Source organism: Barbus barbus (genome assembly GCF_936440315.1).
Source record: "Barbus barbus genome assembly, chromosome: 21".
Classification (NCBI taxonomy): domain Eukaryota; kingdom Metazoa; phylum Chordata; class Actinopteri; order Cypriniformes; family Cyprinidae; genus Barbus; species Barbus barbus.
In genome coordinates, this window is record NC_136749.1 from 19428512 (window position 1) to 19441571 (window position 13060).

General features: G+C 37.5%; 1 protein-coding gene across 1 annotated transcript in view; it reads right to left on the reverse strand.

Annotated features, from left to right (window-relative positions):
- tg (thyroglobulin) overlaps window positions 1-13060 on the reverse strand; it is a gene marked incomplete at its 5' end in the record, with an annotated part of 35764 nt that overhangs the window by 11289 nt on the left and 11415 nt on the right. The window contains 20 exons of the mRNA XM_079444515.1: window positions 36-174; window positions 420-507; window positions 646-853; window positions 968-1132; window positions 1534-1668; window positions 1806-1871; window positions 1967-2110; window positions 2238-2317; window positions 2403-2514; window positions 6226-6399; window positions 6517-6654; window positions 8313-8393; window positions 8530-8616; window positions 9014-9184; window positions 9435-9632; window positions 10139-10244; window positions 10706-10821; window positions 10915-11037; window positions 12257-12421; window positions 12608-12757. Coding sequence (XP_079300641.1) covers window positions 36-174; window positions 420-507; window positions 646-853; window positions 968-1132; window positions 1534-1668; window positions 1806-1871; window positions 1967-2110; window positions 2238-2317; window positions 2403-2514; window positions 6226-6399; window positions 6517-6654; window positions 8313-8393; window positions 8530-8616; window positions 9014-9184; window positions 9435-9632; window positions 10139-10244; window positions 10706-10821; window positions 10915-11037; window positions 12257-12421; window positions 12608-12757 — 2646 coding nt within the window. The remainder of the gene's footprint in view (window positions 1-35; window positions 175-419; window positions 508-645; window positions 854-967; window positions 1133-1533; window positions 1669-1805; window positions 1872-1966; window positions 2111-2237; window positions 2318-2402; window positions 2515-6225; window positions 6400-6516; window positions 6655-8312; window positions 8394-8529; window positions 8617-9013; window positions 9185-9434; window positions 9633-10138; window positions 10245-10705; window positions 10822-10914; window positions 11038-12256; window positions 12422-12607; window positions 12758-13060) is intronic.

Below are 13060 nucleotides of genomic sequence, written 5' to 3' on the forward strand. Positions count from 1 at the left end.
TGAACACTTGCATGTATATGTGTGCGTTTGTGTACCTGCACTTAAGAAGCCGAAAGCAGCCACCCTGAAACTGGCTGTCACTACTATTATGTTGCCAACAGCAGCGAGGTAAGAGCCATCTAAGAGACCCGATCCAGAGTTGTGGAAGAAAACCAGAACCGGAGCATTCTTTCCCTGTGACAAAACAGAAAAATTGTAGTATGAATACCAGTAACAGCATTCACACCACAGTCTGCAGATACAGTGTCCATGATATATAGTGATTTCCAATGAGACACTAAATGAGAAAAAAAATGAGTATATTATGTATTATTTTTTATGAACTTACTGACTGCAAACTTCTGAATAGTACTCTACATGTATACCTATATATGAATTTATGCATGTATGAGCTCACAAGCATGTCATGTGAGTCTTACCACACTTCCAGGAACAAATACATTGAGGTACAGACAGTCTTCGCTGGAGGTGGAGTCAGTGGGATCGCCAGGCTGAAGACAGCTGGATCTAAAATAGTTTTGATCAAGCAAATCAGATCTCAATCAAGAAATGTGACTCTATTAATTCTACAGATTTGAGGGTATAAATACATGTTCATTTTTGAGAACATAGATTTATACTTTTACAATCTGCAATCAAACTCACCGAGAAAACGTGGCATTCCAGGTACCGGTCCACTCAGCTGGCTGTGGAGGGCTGAAACGGAGCTCTCCAATTGGTGGACGAGCATAAGGGACACCCAGGAAGTAGGTCAAACGCTTGCTATCTGAGCCAGTTATGGGTTTCACCTCACTCTCCCCGAGAAGTGTGCCGTGATCAGAGATGGAAACAGAAGTCAAGTCTGGCTGTATACCTATAAAGAAATGTTTAACATGTCTGTGTTGGGGTGGAAGAAATCAGGCCCTGAACACCCTGAACTGGTTGACACTCTGAATAAATTGAAGAATGTATTGTTTTAAGGTGCTACCTGTCCTGACGTAAACAGATTGAGCAGGCTCTTTGATGACTAGGAAGCAGCGTGGGCCGCTGGTCGTAGGAAGGCAGGTGTGTGTGTCTGGATACATCACACACCTCATGGCTGACTCTCTGCTATCGATAGACACAGCTGAACAGGACTCACTTTCCTCACAGGCTACAGAATACAAGAAAGTTATGAGAAGACAAAGATAACCACATACATCTGTAATGTGAATTGCAAAAAAAAGTTACTCTGATTATTATTAATTCAATTAAAATACATTAAAATGTATGTGTGTGTGTATTAATTCAGCCTCGCCATCATAGCAATGAATTATATTTTAAAATACATTAAAATAGAACACATACTATAAATTGTGATAATATTTCAAAATATTACTGCTTTTACTGTATTTTTCATCAAATAAATGCCGCCTTGGTGAGCATAAGAAATTATATTCAGATCAAAAGTAAACTATGTTGCCACATGCGTTTAGCAAGTAATATGTGCCTCTATCACATCAGCTTCCTGTAAAAGTTATCAGGGTAAAAAACAAAAAAAGTGAGAAATGTTACCAGATAGACACCACCCTCTGACTTTATCCAGATCCTCTGCTATATCTCTACTTATGTGGACAATGTCAAAAGCTGAAACCGACAAATCCACCTTGACAGAGGCGGCATCCAACTTCTTCCAGTTCTTCAAATCAGCTGCTTGCAAATAAACAATGAGATCAAGAATGATGTGTGGAAATTACATAAATTACTGAATTAAATTATAAATACATTAATAAAAATAACACAATGCTAGAAAACAGTAAGTAATTATTCATTTAGGAGTCTCTTACCATTCTCTGATGGAGAGTGGAGACTAAATGGTGGACACATTCTGGGATTCTTTATCCATTGGTTTACTACAGACATACAAAGCTGATGGTAAGATCTTTTCATGAAGTCATTTACTTCAACAAGTCACATAATGGGAATTCTCAATGGATTTCAGATATACCTGGCTTTTCATACCAGCCGAAGGGATAGACTTCAGTCTGCACTTTGGATGGGGAGCAGTCCTGAATCCTCCAGTTAGTGTTGTCGTTCTCACCACACGTCTGGATACCCAGACTATTCAGAGTTAGACACAACACATCTGATCCTGTACAAAAACAAAGCAGAGACTGACTGTGAGTGGATTCATTCCTCAGATTAGACACATCACATATGTTTTGAGTGAATAAGCTGTGTATTTTGAGACTCGTCTGAGTGTGAAGGTTCTTTTGTACCAGGTACTCCTGAATCTTGAACATATCCTATGCCACGGCAGCATGGATCTTCATCACATCGCCTCTCACACTCAAAAAACCTGCTCGAAAAATTAAAACAGCATTACTCATGAAGGAAACAAATAAACTCAGATGGAAACACAAATTTGTTGGCTTTCCCCTCACCCTTCTGTGATAGATTTACTAGACAGACTGACTCGACTGCGTACAGAGTAGGACACCATCTTCTTAAAAGCAACACGACTGTAAAAGCTCTTCACACTTCCTGACAGAGAAACTGCACAAGAAAAAGTAATGGCGATATTATTCATGATTGTAAAATCAAACTTGATCAAAAGCACTTTGGAGGAATAGGTTGGTAAAAAGAGAATTTTTTTTTTACCTAATGTTCCAAACAGTGGAACATTTATACACATAGAAAGTTCCAAGCGGTGCTTTTGGGGCAAAACCTACTGTTCGCTAATTGTAAAAGGTTCTTTGTTTTCCTCAGTATAAGCCAAGATAAAACACTGGGTCAAAAGAACTGGAAACTCTCTTTTACAGCATTGAGAAAGTCCTTACGGCATATTTCCACAAAGGTAGCATTATTTTCCACCCTTAAACATCTACAGCAGATGGACCACATGTTAAGAGTTTATGATCACATCTTTTTGTTGTGGATTACTTTATAGGCCATGAAACATTCAAGTAACTGTGATCCCCTATTATGACTGAAAATCACCGTATTTCTGTTCCAGGAACACGATAGGACTATCAAATCCAAATATTCCTGTTTTACCATTTTAAATCCTTCAAAAGTATGTTGCCAGTAAGACATTTTTCTTTTCTTTTTGAAATAAATTATATTATTTTGCAAGAATGCATTAATTAGATCAAAAATGACAATTTTTAAAATTGTAAAAAAAAAAAAAAATGTATAACACTATCCACAAAAATATTAAGCAGCTCAAAATTGATAATAATAATGTGACACAATTGAAATATTTTACAATTGTACTATTTTTACTGTATTTTTGATCAAATAAATGCAGTCTTGGTATGCATAAGAGACTTCTTTCAACAACATAAAACAAACCTCATAAACCACTTTTTAATGGTTCTATAATCCAACAAACAGCAGTATTTTTTTTTCATTGAGAATTAAATTTCAGGTTTTAATTACCTTTTTAATTTAATATAAGCATCTTAAACAAGGCTTGTGCTAAACAAAATCTTATATAGTCCAAAATGAATAGTCCTTTTTAGAGAAAAGCTAAGGAGCTAAAGAGCGGATAAAGTCTTTGCTATGGAGAGGAACGAATGTTTGTTGGAGACACTCTGTCTCTCTGCTTCTGTTCAAATAAATTACTTGTGATTCCACATGATTTAAATCCTAGAGCTGTTCTGCAGTTTAGACAGACATCCAGAATAACCACATTATTGTGTGGTCACTCACTCACTTTACTAAATCTTACATAACACTACTTTTCCATTTCCAATTTAAAGGCTAACAATGAACATCATGCATAAACCAGAATTATACAGATGGTCTCACCCATGTGCTTTTCTTTCAGGGGAAACTAATTCTGACACCTAGAGTCCAAATGTGAAACAGTGGAGAATGTTGTAATGGTGATGAATGGTATTGAATTTCAAAATCTAATTTTTTTAAAAAAGAAAGAAATGTAGATTTACATATTTTATAAATAATGATAAACATCATACACCATGGCCACAGTAACGGACATTCATAGTCCCCTAGAAATCCATTTTCTTGTAAATTTTTGGATTATTATATCCGTTAAAAGTGAAAAAAGTTTAAATTTAGGAGGATAGCATAGCATATGGATGGCATAAAAACTAATAGAAACTAATACTAATACAAAACTTGATACCATGGTGTCTTTAAGTTAGAGTCGTCTAACTTAGAATGTAGCTGGCGGAATTTCCGTTAGATTTCACACTTAAATTGTCATGAAACAGGGTAACAAAGCTACCACTTCTAAGATATCAACAGATGAGTTTGACACTTTTGACAGAAGCAGAAGCATTTAGCAGAACTCAAATGTCAGAACATCACTGTCAACTGTTTCAGCTAGATGATATGTCAAGACATATCATATCATAGCCACAAGGCTGTGTGCTCAGCCCGCTGCTCTTCACGCTGCTGACCCACAAGTTCAGCTCCAACCACATCATCAAGTTTGCTGATGACACAAAAATGGTAGGTCACATTAGCAACAACAATGAAACGCACTACAGAGAGGAAGTGGCACAGCTAGTTGAATGGTGTGGCACTAACAATCTGTCCCTCAAAGTGGAGAAGACGAAGGAGGTTGTGATGGACTTCAGGAGAAACTCCGTTGACCACCCCCCACTGACCATCGACAGCTCGACTGTGGAGAGAGTCAGCAGCACTAAATCCCTGGGGGTGCACATCACAGAGGATCTCACCTGGACCACCAACACCATGTCACTCTCCAAAAAGGCACAACAGCGCCTACACTTTCTCCGCCGGCTGAAAATAGCAAGTCTCCCTCCACCCATCCTCACCACATTCTACAGGGGCACCATTGAGTGTGCTGACCAGCTGCATCACTGTCTGGTACGGGAACTGCAGTGCTGTGGGTGGAGTCCAACATCCTGAAGGACTCCACCCATTCCTCCCACAGTCTCTTCCAGCTCCTACCATCAGGAAGACGGTACCGGAGCATCAGAGTCCGCTCCGCCAGACTGCTCAACAGCTTTTTTCCCCAGGCTGTGAGAGCCCTGAACTCAAATCACCCCGCCCCCCTCTGAAACCCCATGCAAATCCCTACCTCCTGAAACATGGACCACCCCCCACCCCAAAGAAAAAAACTGTATGGAACTTTTTTGTGCAATTTGAAGTGTGCTACACACAGGTGAGTGGGCCTGTACATACCACCTGTAGTAACACACTCTCCTCTATGTGCACTAGACACATTACAACCACTGCTGCGTGTACACAATCCCACAAAAGACTCAGCAATATATATATGTTTACATGCTCATGCACTACAAATCATCCTGCACTGTTCCCCAACCAGCTGCTTGACTCAAAATATCTCTCTTGCACATGTACAGTATTTATGTGAAGCATCCGTATAGTTTGTATTTTTTGTTTTAGTTTGTATAGGGTAAATATTTATATATAGTATACTTATAGTTCAAATCTGTCAGTAGGTTAGTTGTGTATAGGTTTATAGTGTATAGGTTTGTAGTGTTTTTTTATAGGTTTATGGGTTTAAAGTGTTTTTTTACTTCATTGTTGTATGTCTGTATTTATGTAGCACCGTGGTCCTGCGAGGCACGACATTTGTTCCACTGTATGTCCCCACATGTAGCGGAATGACAATAAAGCTCAACTTGAACTTATGGCTAACGACCAGTGAACTCCAAAATACAGGAGATAACGATCCTGATTCAAGTTTGCAATTGCAACAGTAGAAAGACATCTCTCTAACATAAAATAATTATATATAATATTATTTTTAAAAACTCTTCAAACTAGTCATTTTTTATCCATCATCATTGTCTTCTTTTGCACTTTAACCTTATGTCTCTATCAAGCTCCAGCAATACCAAAATCTGAATCATCTGCATTCCATGTTGAGTTGCTAGGATCATATCTGAAAAAAAATAAAGTAAACGACAGACTCAGTCACAATGAAAGTGTTAAGAGTCTGACATCAGACTTCACCACTGACCACAGTCACGCATCCTGCATAAGGCAATGCAAAACCCATCTGTCCAATCACAGAGAAAAGTCTCTGAAAATAGACAGCTAATGCTAGGAAATATGAAAAGATAATATACAGTATAGTATAGTGTATATGTGATTATCTGATGAAATGGTCATGACAACAAAATCACTTGGTGTATTGAGTTATAGTGTTTTCATTATTTCAGATCCATGTGGAAGTAAATAAAATGAACATATTTGTTAATTGTAGTGAAAGCATGACCTTTTTATGTATAAACGACTCACCTTTCTTCTGGTATGCAGTCTGAAGACTCTGTGTCATCACTAAACTGCATGCCTGCCTGAGGGGTTTGTCATACGCCCCACATACACGCGTGTCAGGATACAATACACACACAAAATACAGAGGGCCTTCATCACGAATATCAGACACGTGACAGAATTGTTCTTCTTCACAGCCTGAAACCCAAATCCCATATTTACAGATCAGAATATGACACATTCTTGGACCACACAGACATTTAGTAAGTATATAAGTATGAGCAAATAGCTTCTCAAGAAGCTATTGCATCTTACGTTTCAGACACCACAGCTGTGCCTCCTGGAAAGTGTATTGGTGTTTGAAGATCCAGTACAGCTGACTGGGAAGTTGCCTCTCTGGGTCGACTTTAACATCACCGTTCTCCAGAACACCAAATGTCTCCTTTACTGAGTCTTAATGGACAGTAGAAAAATAAATTATTATTAGAGAGAGAAAACAAGTTTTTTTTATACCAATTTAAAAACAAAAAGTACAATTTATTACAGGGGTACTTTTACACTTTTTGCACAAGAACACAAAAATTAGTAAATAAATAAATAAATTTATTTAAAACAAAATAAAAATAAAATGAGGGGAAATATCATTATGAAATAAATGTTTTTCTCAAATACACATTGGACACAATTATTGGTACCCCTAAAAAGTATATTCCCATTCATATTCACAATTTTGAGCACTCCAGGGTGATTATGAACATCAAATTATCCAGCCATGGCTTCCTGTTTCACAGAAATATAAATAGGAGGGAAAACAAAGCCCAAATTCCCTTAATCATCCATCACAATGAGAAAAATCAAATAATATATTTCTGATGTGTAGCAAAAGATAATTTAGCTTCACAAACGAGTGAAGTGGCTTTAAGAAAAGAGCTAGAGCAGTGAAAATTCCCATTTCCACCATCAGGGCAATAATTAACAATTTCCAATCAACATAAAATGTTACGAAACTGCCTGGAAGAGGACATGTGTCTATATCGTCCTAATGCACGGTGAGAAGGAGAGTTTGAGTGGCTAAAGACTCTCCAAGGACCACAGCTGGAGAATTGCAGAAAATAGTTGAATCTTGGGGTCAGAAACCTTAAAAAAAAATTGTCAAACAGCATCTACATCACCACATGTTGTTTGAGAAGGTCTCAAGAAAAATGATCTTAGCTCATCCAAAAACAAACTCCAGCATATTCAGTTATCAGACACGACTGGAACTTCAAATGGGACTGGCTTCTATGGTCAGATGAAACTAAAAACATTAGCTTTTTAGCAGCAAACACTCAAGATGGTTTTGGTGAACACAGGGATAAAAAGTATCCCATGTGTACAATGAAATATACTGCTGTATTTTTGATGCTGTGGGCCTATATTTCTGCTGGAGGTCCTGGACATCTTGTTTAGACACACAGCATCATGGATTCTATCAAATACCAACAGATAAAAAAAATCAATAAGTGACTGACTCTGTTAGAAATCTTATAATGGGCCATGTTTGGATCTTCCAACCGTATAATAATCCAAACACAAACCTCAAAAACAACACAAAAATGGGTCACTGAGCACAAAACCAAGCTTCTGCTATGGCCATTCCAGTCCTCTGACCTAAACCCTGTAGAAAATGAGTGAGGTGAACTGAAGAGAAGCACCACCAACATGGAGCTGTGAATCTAAAGGTTCTGTAGTGATTATGAATGGTCTCTGATCTCGTCAGGTGTTCTCTAACCTCATCAGGCATTATAGGAGAAAATTTAGAGGTGTTAAACTGGCAAATGGAGGTTTCAAAAAGTATTGAATAAAAGGGTACCGTTAATTGTGGCCAATGTGTATTAGAGAAAAACATTTATTCCATAATGATATTTCCCCCCATTTTAAATTCTTATTATCCAATGAAAGGTTAGATTTTTGTGAATTTTTTAAATAAAAGTTCAAAAGGATTAACAATGCAGATTAATTTTCACAGGCTTCTTTGATCATATTTACCAAGGGTGGCGATATTATTGTCCATGACACTATATATATATATATATATATAATTAGTTTGGCTTCATTATATTCATTCATACCAGAAAGTGCAACTCTGGAATCTTCTACAACAGCTGATCCACTGCAAGGGGGAGTTTTTGGACGCGTGTTCATATCAGACTCTGAAGACAAATTATAACCATTAGACTAGACAAGAATAAAAGCTAGATCATAATTCATTGATTCATCACATTTATTTATTACAGGCATTTAAAATGCTTTATTGGTGTCATGCTGATGTGTGCGGAAGGTCCAAACCGTTCCAGAGGTAGATGCGTTGGAAGCTGATGAGAGTTTCCTGGTAACCAGTTTTATTTTTGCTGGATGCCGGTAAGGCTGCATCAGCTGCAAGCAATAAGTTAATTTCCATTATAATGCCCATCATTCCGTAAAATCATAAATCTTGACATATATGACATGCGATTGAATTCGCAATCATGTAAAATTGAATGATACGAAAACTAAGGTTCTCAAGGACTGCGCATCGGTAATGATTCAGCAAGTCATAATCAATCAGAAGGAGTAATCTCTGTAAATTTTTGAGTTGATAAAATGGGTACCAGGATGGAAAAAACACCAGAATGAAGTAAAAAAGAGCAACCACTGGAAACTAAACAATTGATAAAGGTCAAATAACAGCTGAACCAAGTTGTGCAAGTTTTAAACAACAATTAAACACATTTGTGTACAGTTTGATTGTTGTTATTAAATCTGGAGTGTGTACGTGTACAAGGACTCATACTGATGGTAAAGTTCTGTCCGCCAAAGTTGAAAGTGAAACGTTTCAGTTGTTTGCTGTATTGGACACCAGCACCACAGATGCGGCTGGAGGAGGCCACGCCCCCCACGTCCCAGTCTGCCTCACTGCACTGAAACACTGAAGCAGCGCTCAGAAGCCCACACATGATAGAGCCTAGAACACAGGGCACAACCATTTAACAATTATTAATTGATCATATATTAAAAAAAATGTATATTATAAATAAATACAAAATATAATATAGTAAAAGGCATAGTAAATGTATAGTTAAAGACATGTGTCATCACAGGCCACAGATCAGTTTGAATAAACATGACACTTTTGGTTTTGTATTGCAGTGATTTGGTTTTATAGCAGTGGAAAGGAGCTACATCTGCTTGTAATGAGTGAGAGCAACTCTGACCTCCATCGAGGACATTTTGGTTAAGGATGAATCCATCACAGCAGTTCTCAAGACTGCAAGAGCTGACGCAGAAGCGATGGACGTCTGCCAGAGTGGTTCCACGTGCATCAAACACAAGCGTCCGATACACTCCAGAACCGGTCTTTCGGAAACTCAGCCTCTCAAAACTCTTCGGGCCTGCTGTGCTGAATTCATGACCTTTTGTCAGAAGAAGAATGGTGGAGAAAAGAAGAAGAACAGATATTCTTTTAGTCATGGCCAAGACACACAAGTGCATCTAAATGTTTTTGGGTCGCCAAAAATAACTAGAAACTGTAATCTCTGTTCCTGAGAGGAGTCTCAAAGTATCAAATCATTTATTTCACATGGAAAAATATAGTCTTAGCAATGCTTTTCTTAGAATTTTCTTTATTCTTTTGTCTACGGATGACTAGACCACTTTGTTAAAATCATTACTTACAAACCACAACTTAATCTTTGGGACTACAGTTCAATTGTCATATTGTATGTTGATTATATTGCATTTTCATATGCTTATGGCCTCTTAGAAAAGTTCATTCTCTATTGAGACAAACTCAAACTCTCAATATTGTATGCGTCGCCACATTTTATTGCAATGTGTAACCAACACGGGGTCCAGGTGACTCACAATAACTAACCAAACTGAGAACACATGGGATTTAACTAACAGCTGATGATCTTACCTTTCTTTCTCAGCACCATCAGATTGGGATCATCTCCTTTTATTTTCAGTACACAGTTGAGAGTCTGGAACGTCTCAGCACCATCATTTCCCAGAAATCCTTTGCTCTGTAGAGCCAAAAAACCACAAGACTTTTTTCTTTTTTGCAATAATCATCACACTTTTGGGAAAGGGGATGCGAGTGTCACTAAGACCAAAAAATGCCAAATATAACACTTAAATATGACTAATGTCTTACTTATCCAAAGAAAATGAACAAAATTTTATATTTATTAGCTTGTATAAAGATAAATGAGGATTTATGTTGAAGCCAGATTTTGCAAGCAAATCAGCATATAAGAATGATTTCTGAAGAATCATGTGACATTTAAGACTGGAATAATGGCTGATGAACATTCAGCTTCACAGAAGTATTACATAAACTACTAATATTGTATGTGATAAAACATACATTAGTATGTTTTAACACACAATTTAATTTAAGACATACAAATAGGCATAATTAACAAATACACTGTGCAGTATACAATTCACATGGGGCAAAAGCATGCATGCATTTTGGTCATACTTGTTCAGAGGTCCTGCATTCAACATTATCCATACTTGTGCTGTACCGCTCACAGTAAGTTTTCTCTTCATCACTGAAAATAGCCACATGTTGGCATGAATCTTCCAGGGCACAGTCTAACAGAGAGGGATGTGATCATGAAGAGTGTGAGTGTCCATCTGACTAATTCAAGTACAGGTGCAGTGTATGTACTTAACAGTGTATCTCACCAAGCACACATTTCCTGAGATGCGTTTCCTTGGGCTGGGTTGAAGAATCAGAGCTCAGTATTTCAGCACTCTCTGATTTCAGCAGGCGAGAGGATGAGGCAACCACCTCAAACTTTTCCATTACTGCAGACACATAGAGAGTGATATACTGAACATACATAAATTAATTTATATATTGTTTGTCCTTTCATACTGATAAAGATGAACCCATTTCCTTAAGTACTGTTGAACTAATACTTGAGACAGTCTTATTGAAGGTACTTTTAAATTATAGCTCCCCAAACTACACGCAATCTTACATTTAAAACATTAGTCAGATACAGTACAACTCACTTACATAAAGTTGCGAACTAAATTAAGAATGCAATATTTTATATAAAACTATCAGCATCATGTGATTTACTTTTACAACCAGAACAGAATTTATCTGGCACAAAAACAATTAAGATCTCAGTGTATGGGTAGGGTAATATCAAATAGTAAAACTAGTCAAGTAGTAACAAACAGCAGAATTTAAAATCCATAATGAAACGGAAGTAGTATCATCGTTTCTTCACAATTGTGATGTACATCTGACTGAAACAGATGAAAAAACTAGGGGGACTTGTTTCTATTCATTGGTTGTTGATTGGATGGAGGTAGATCTAACTGCAGTCAACTGTAAAAAAAAAAAAGGGGTGGAGTTTAAGTGGACCAAATGAATGGAGGAGTCCGGTGTACGTCACCAGAGAGTCACCAAAGTTATTTGACCGGAAGACCCATTTATGACATTCTGATTAAATAAAGAAATCAAAAAAGTAAAAAAATAAAACATGTCTACACCAATAGCCTCGTGGGCAGCCCCCCGACATATAGCACAGTACCGCTTTCCCAATCCTAATCCCCTCTCTCTCTCCCACTTTGCTTCCTGTCTACAAACTGTCCAATAATAATAAAGACAAAACTGCCAACAATAAATCTTAAAAAAGAAAATGAAACAAATGCATGAATGAATCATTCGCAATGAGATCAATAACATGCATTTAGAAAATACATAGGGAGAATTTTTCACTTCATGCATACCTTAATAGTTTGCCACTAAAAAAGATAGACCAGCAGGAACTCAATTGAAGCAATAAATCAGTTTGTGACATGAACTCTCTGAACAACTGAACTCACTAAAATAAACTCCCAAGTACTGCATATGAATCAGATTTTTCATTCCACATATTTTCTTGTTTGTAAAAGTTGTTTGTTACTTGCAAAGTTACGCTACTTTAAAAACACATAAACTACTGTCACACTATATAAAATGTAAAAAACATTTAACTAGTTCCTCCCTAACACTGACTGTAGCACATACCTTTGCACTCTTCAACTGTCACTGGAGCATCAGATGATGTCCAAGAAAGTTGCTCCCCCTGTGGAGAGACACACAACCATCTGCCAGACACGGGGTCCTTCTGGGCTGACAGGAATTCCCCATTCTTTGTACAACTCAGTTTACTCTGCTGACACTCAGTAAGACCTTAAGAGCATCAAGACAGTGAGAGGACAAATAGAAAACAAGATGAAAAATCACAATCACTAATTTTCCTCTGAAACCTGTTATCTACATTTTGACAGATCTGCCATGTATAATTGTAACTATCTACACCTGCTACCCTTGAGTTTGTGTGTTGGGCTGGGCTGCTTTAGTTTGGCCTTTACTCACAATGAGAAGCACTGAAGGCTCCCTGGGCCACAGTGGATGTTCCGGAGGGGCATGGAGAACAGAAGACCTGCCCTTCTTCCGTTTGAAAAGTATCACGAGGACACGGAGTACACACACCACCACTAGAAAAAGAACCAGCTGGACACACTGCTGCATGTGACAGGGGATAAAAACACAAGGAGCAGAGTGATTAAGCTTGGATAATGATGCTGTTGAGTGGAAAAAGAGGAGAAAGTTTGACAGATACAGAAGGAAGATTAATAACAGAGGAGGAGGAAAAATTGCATGCACTTTGAAATATTACCTTGTACATTTATACAATTTTGCACTCCATATTTCTATGCCACTAAGCTAAAATATGCATCAGCTATAGAAAACTTTATAGGTGCATATTCAGAAACACTAGTAAAGCCATTTTCCTTTATGGTACACAGGCCAGTCTGTCATTAAGAC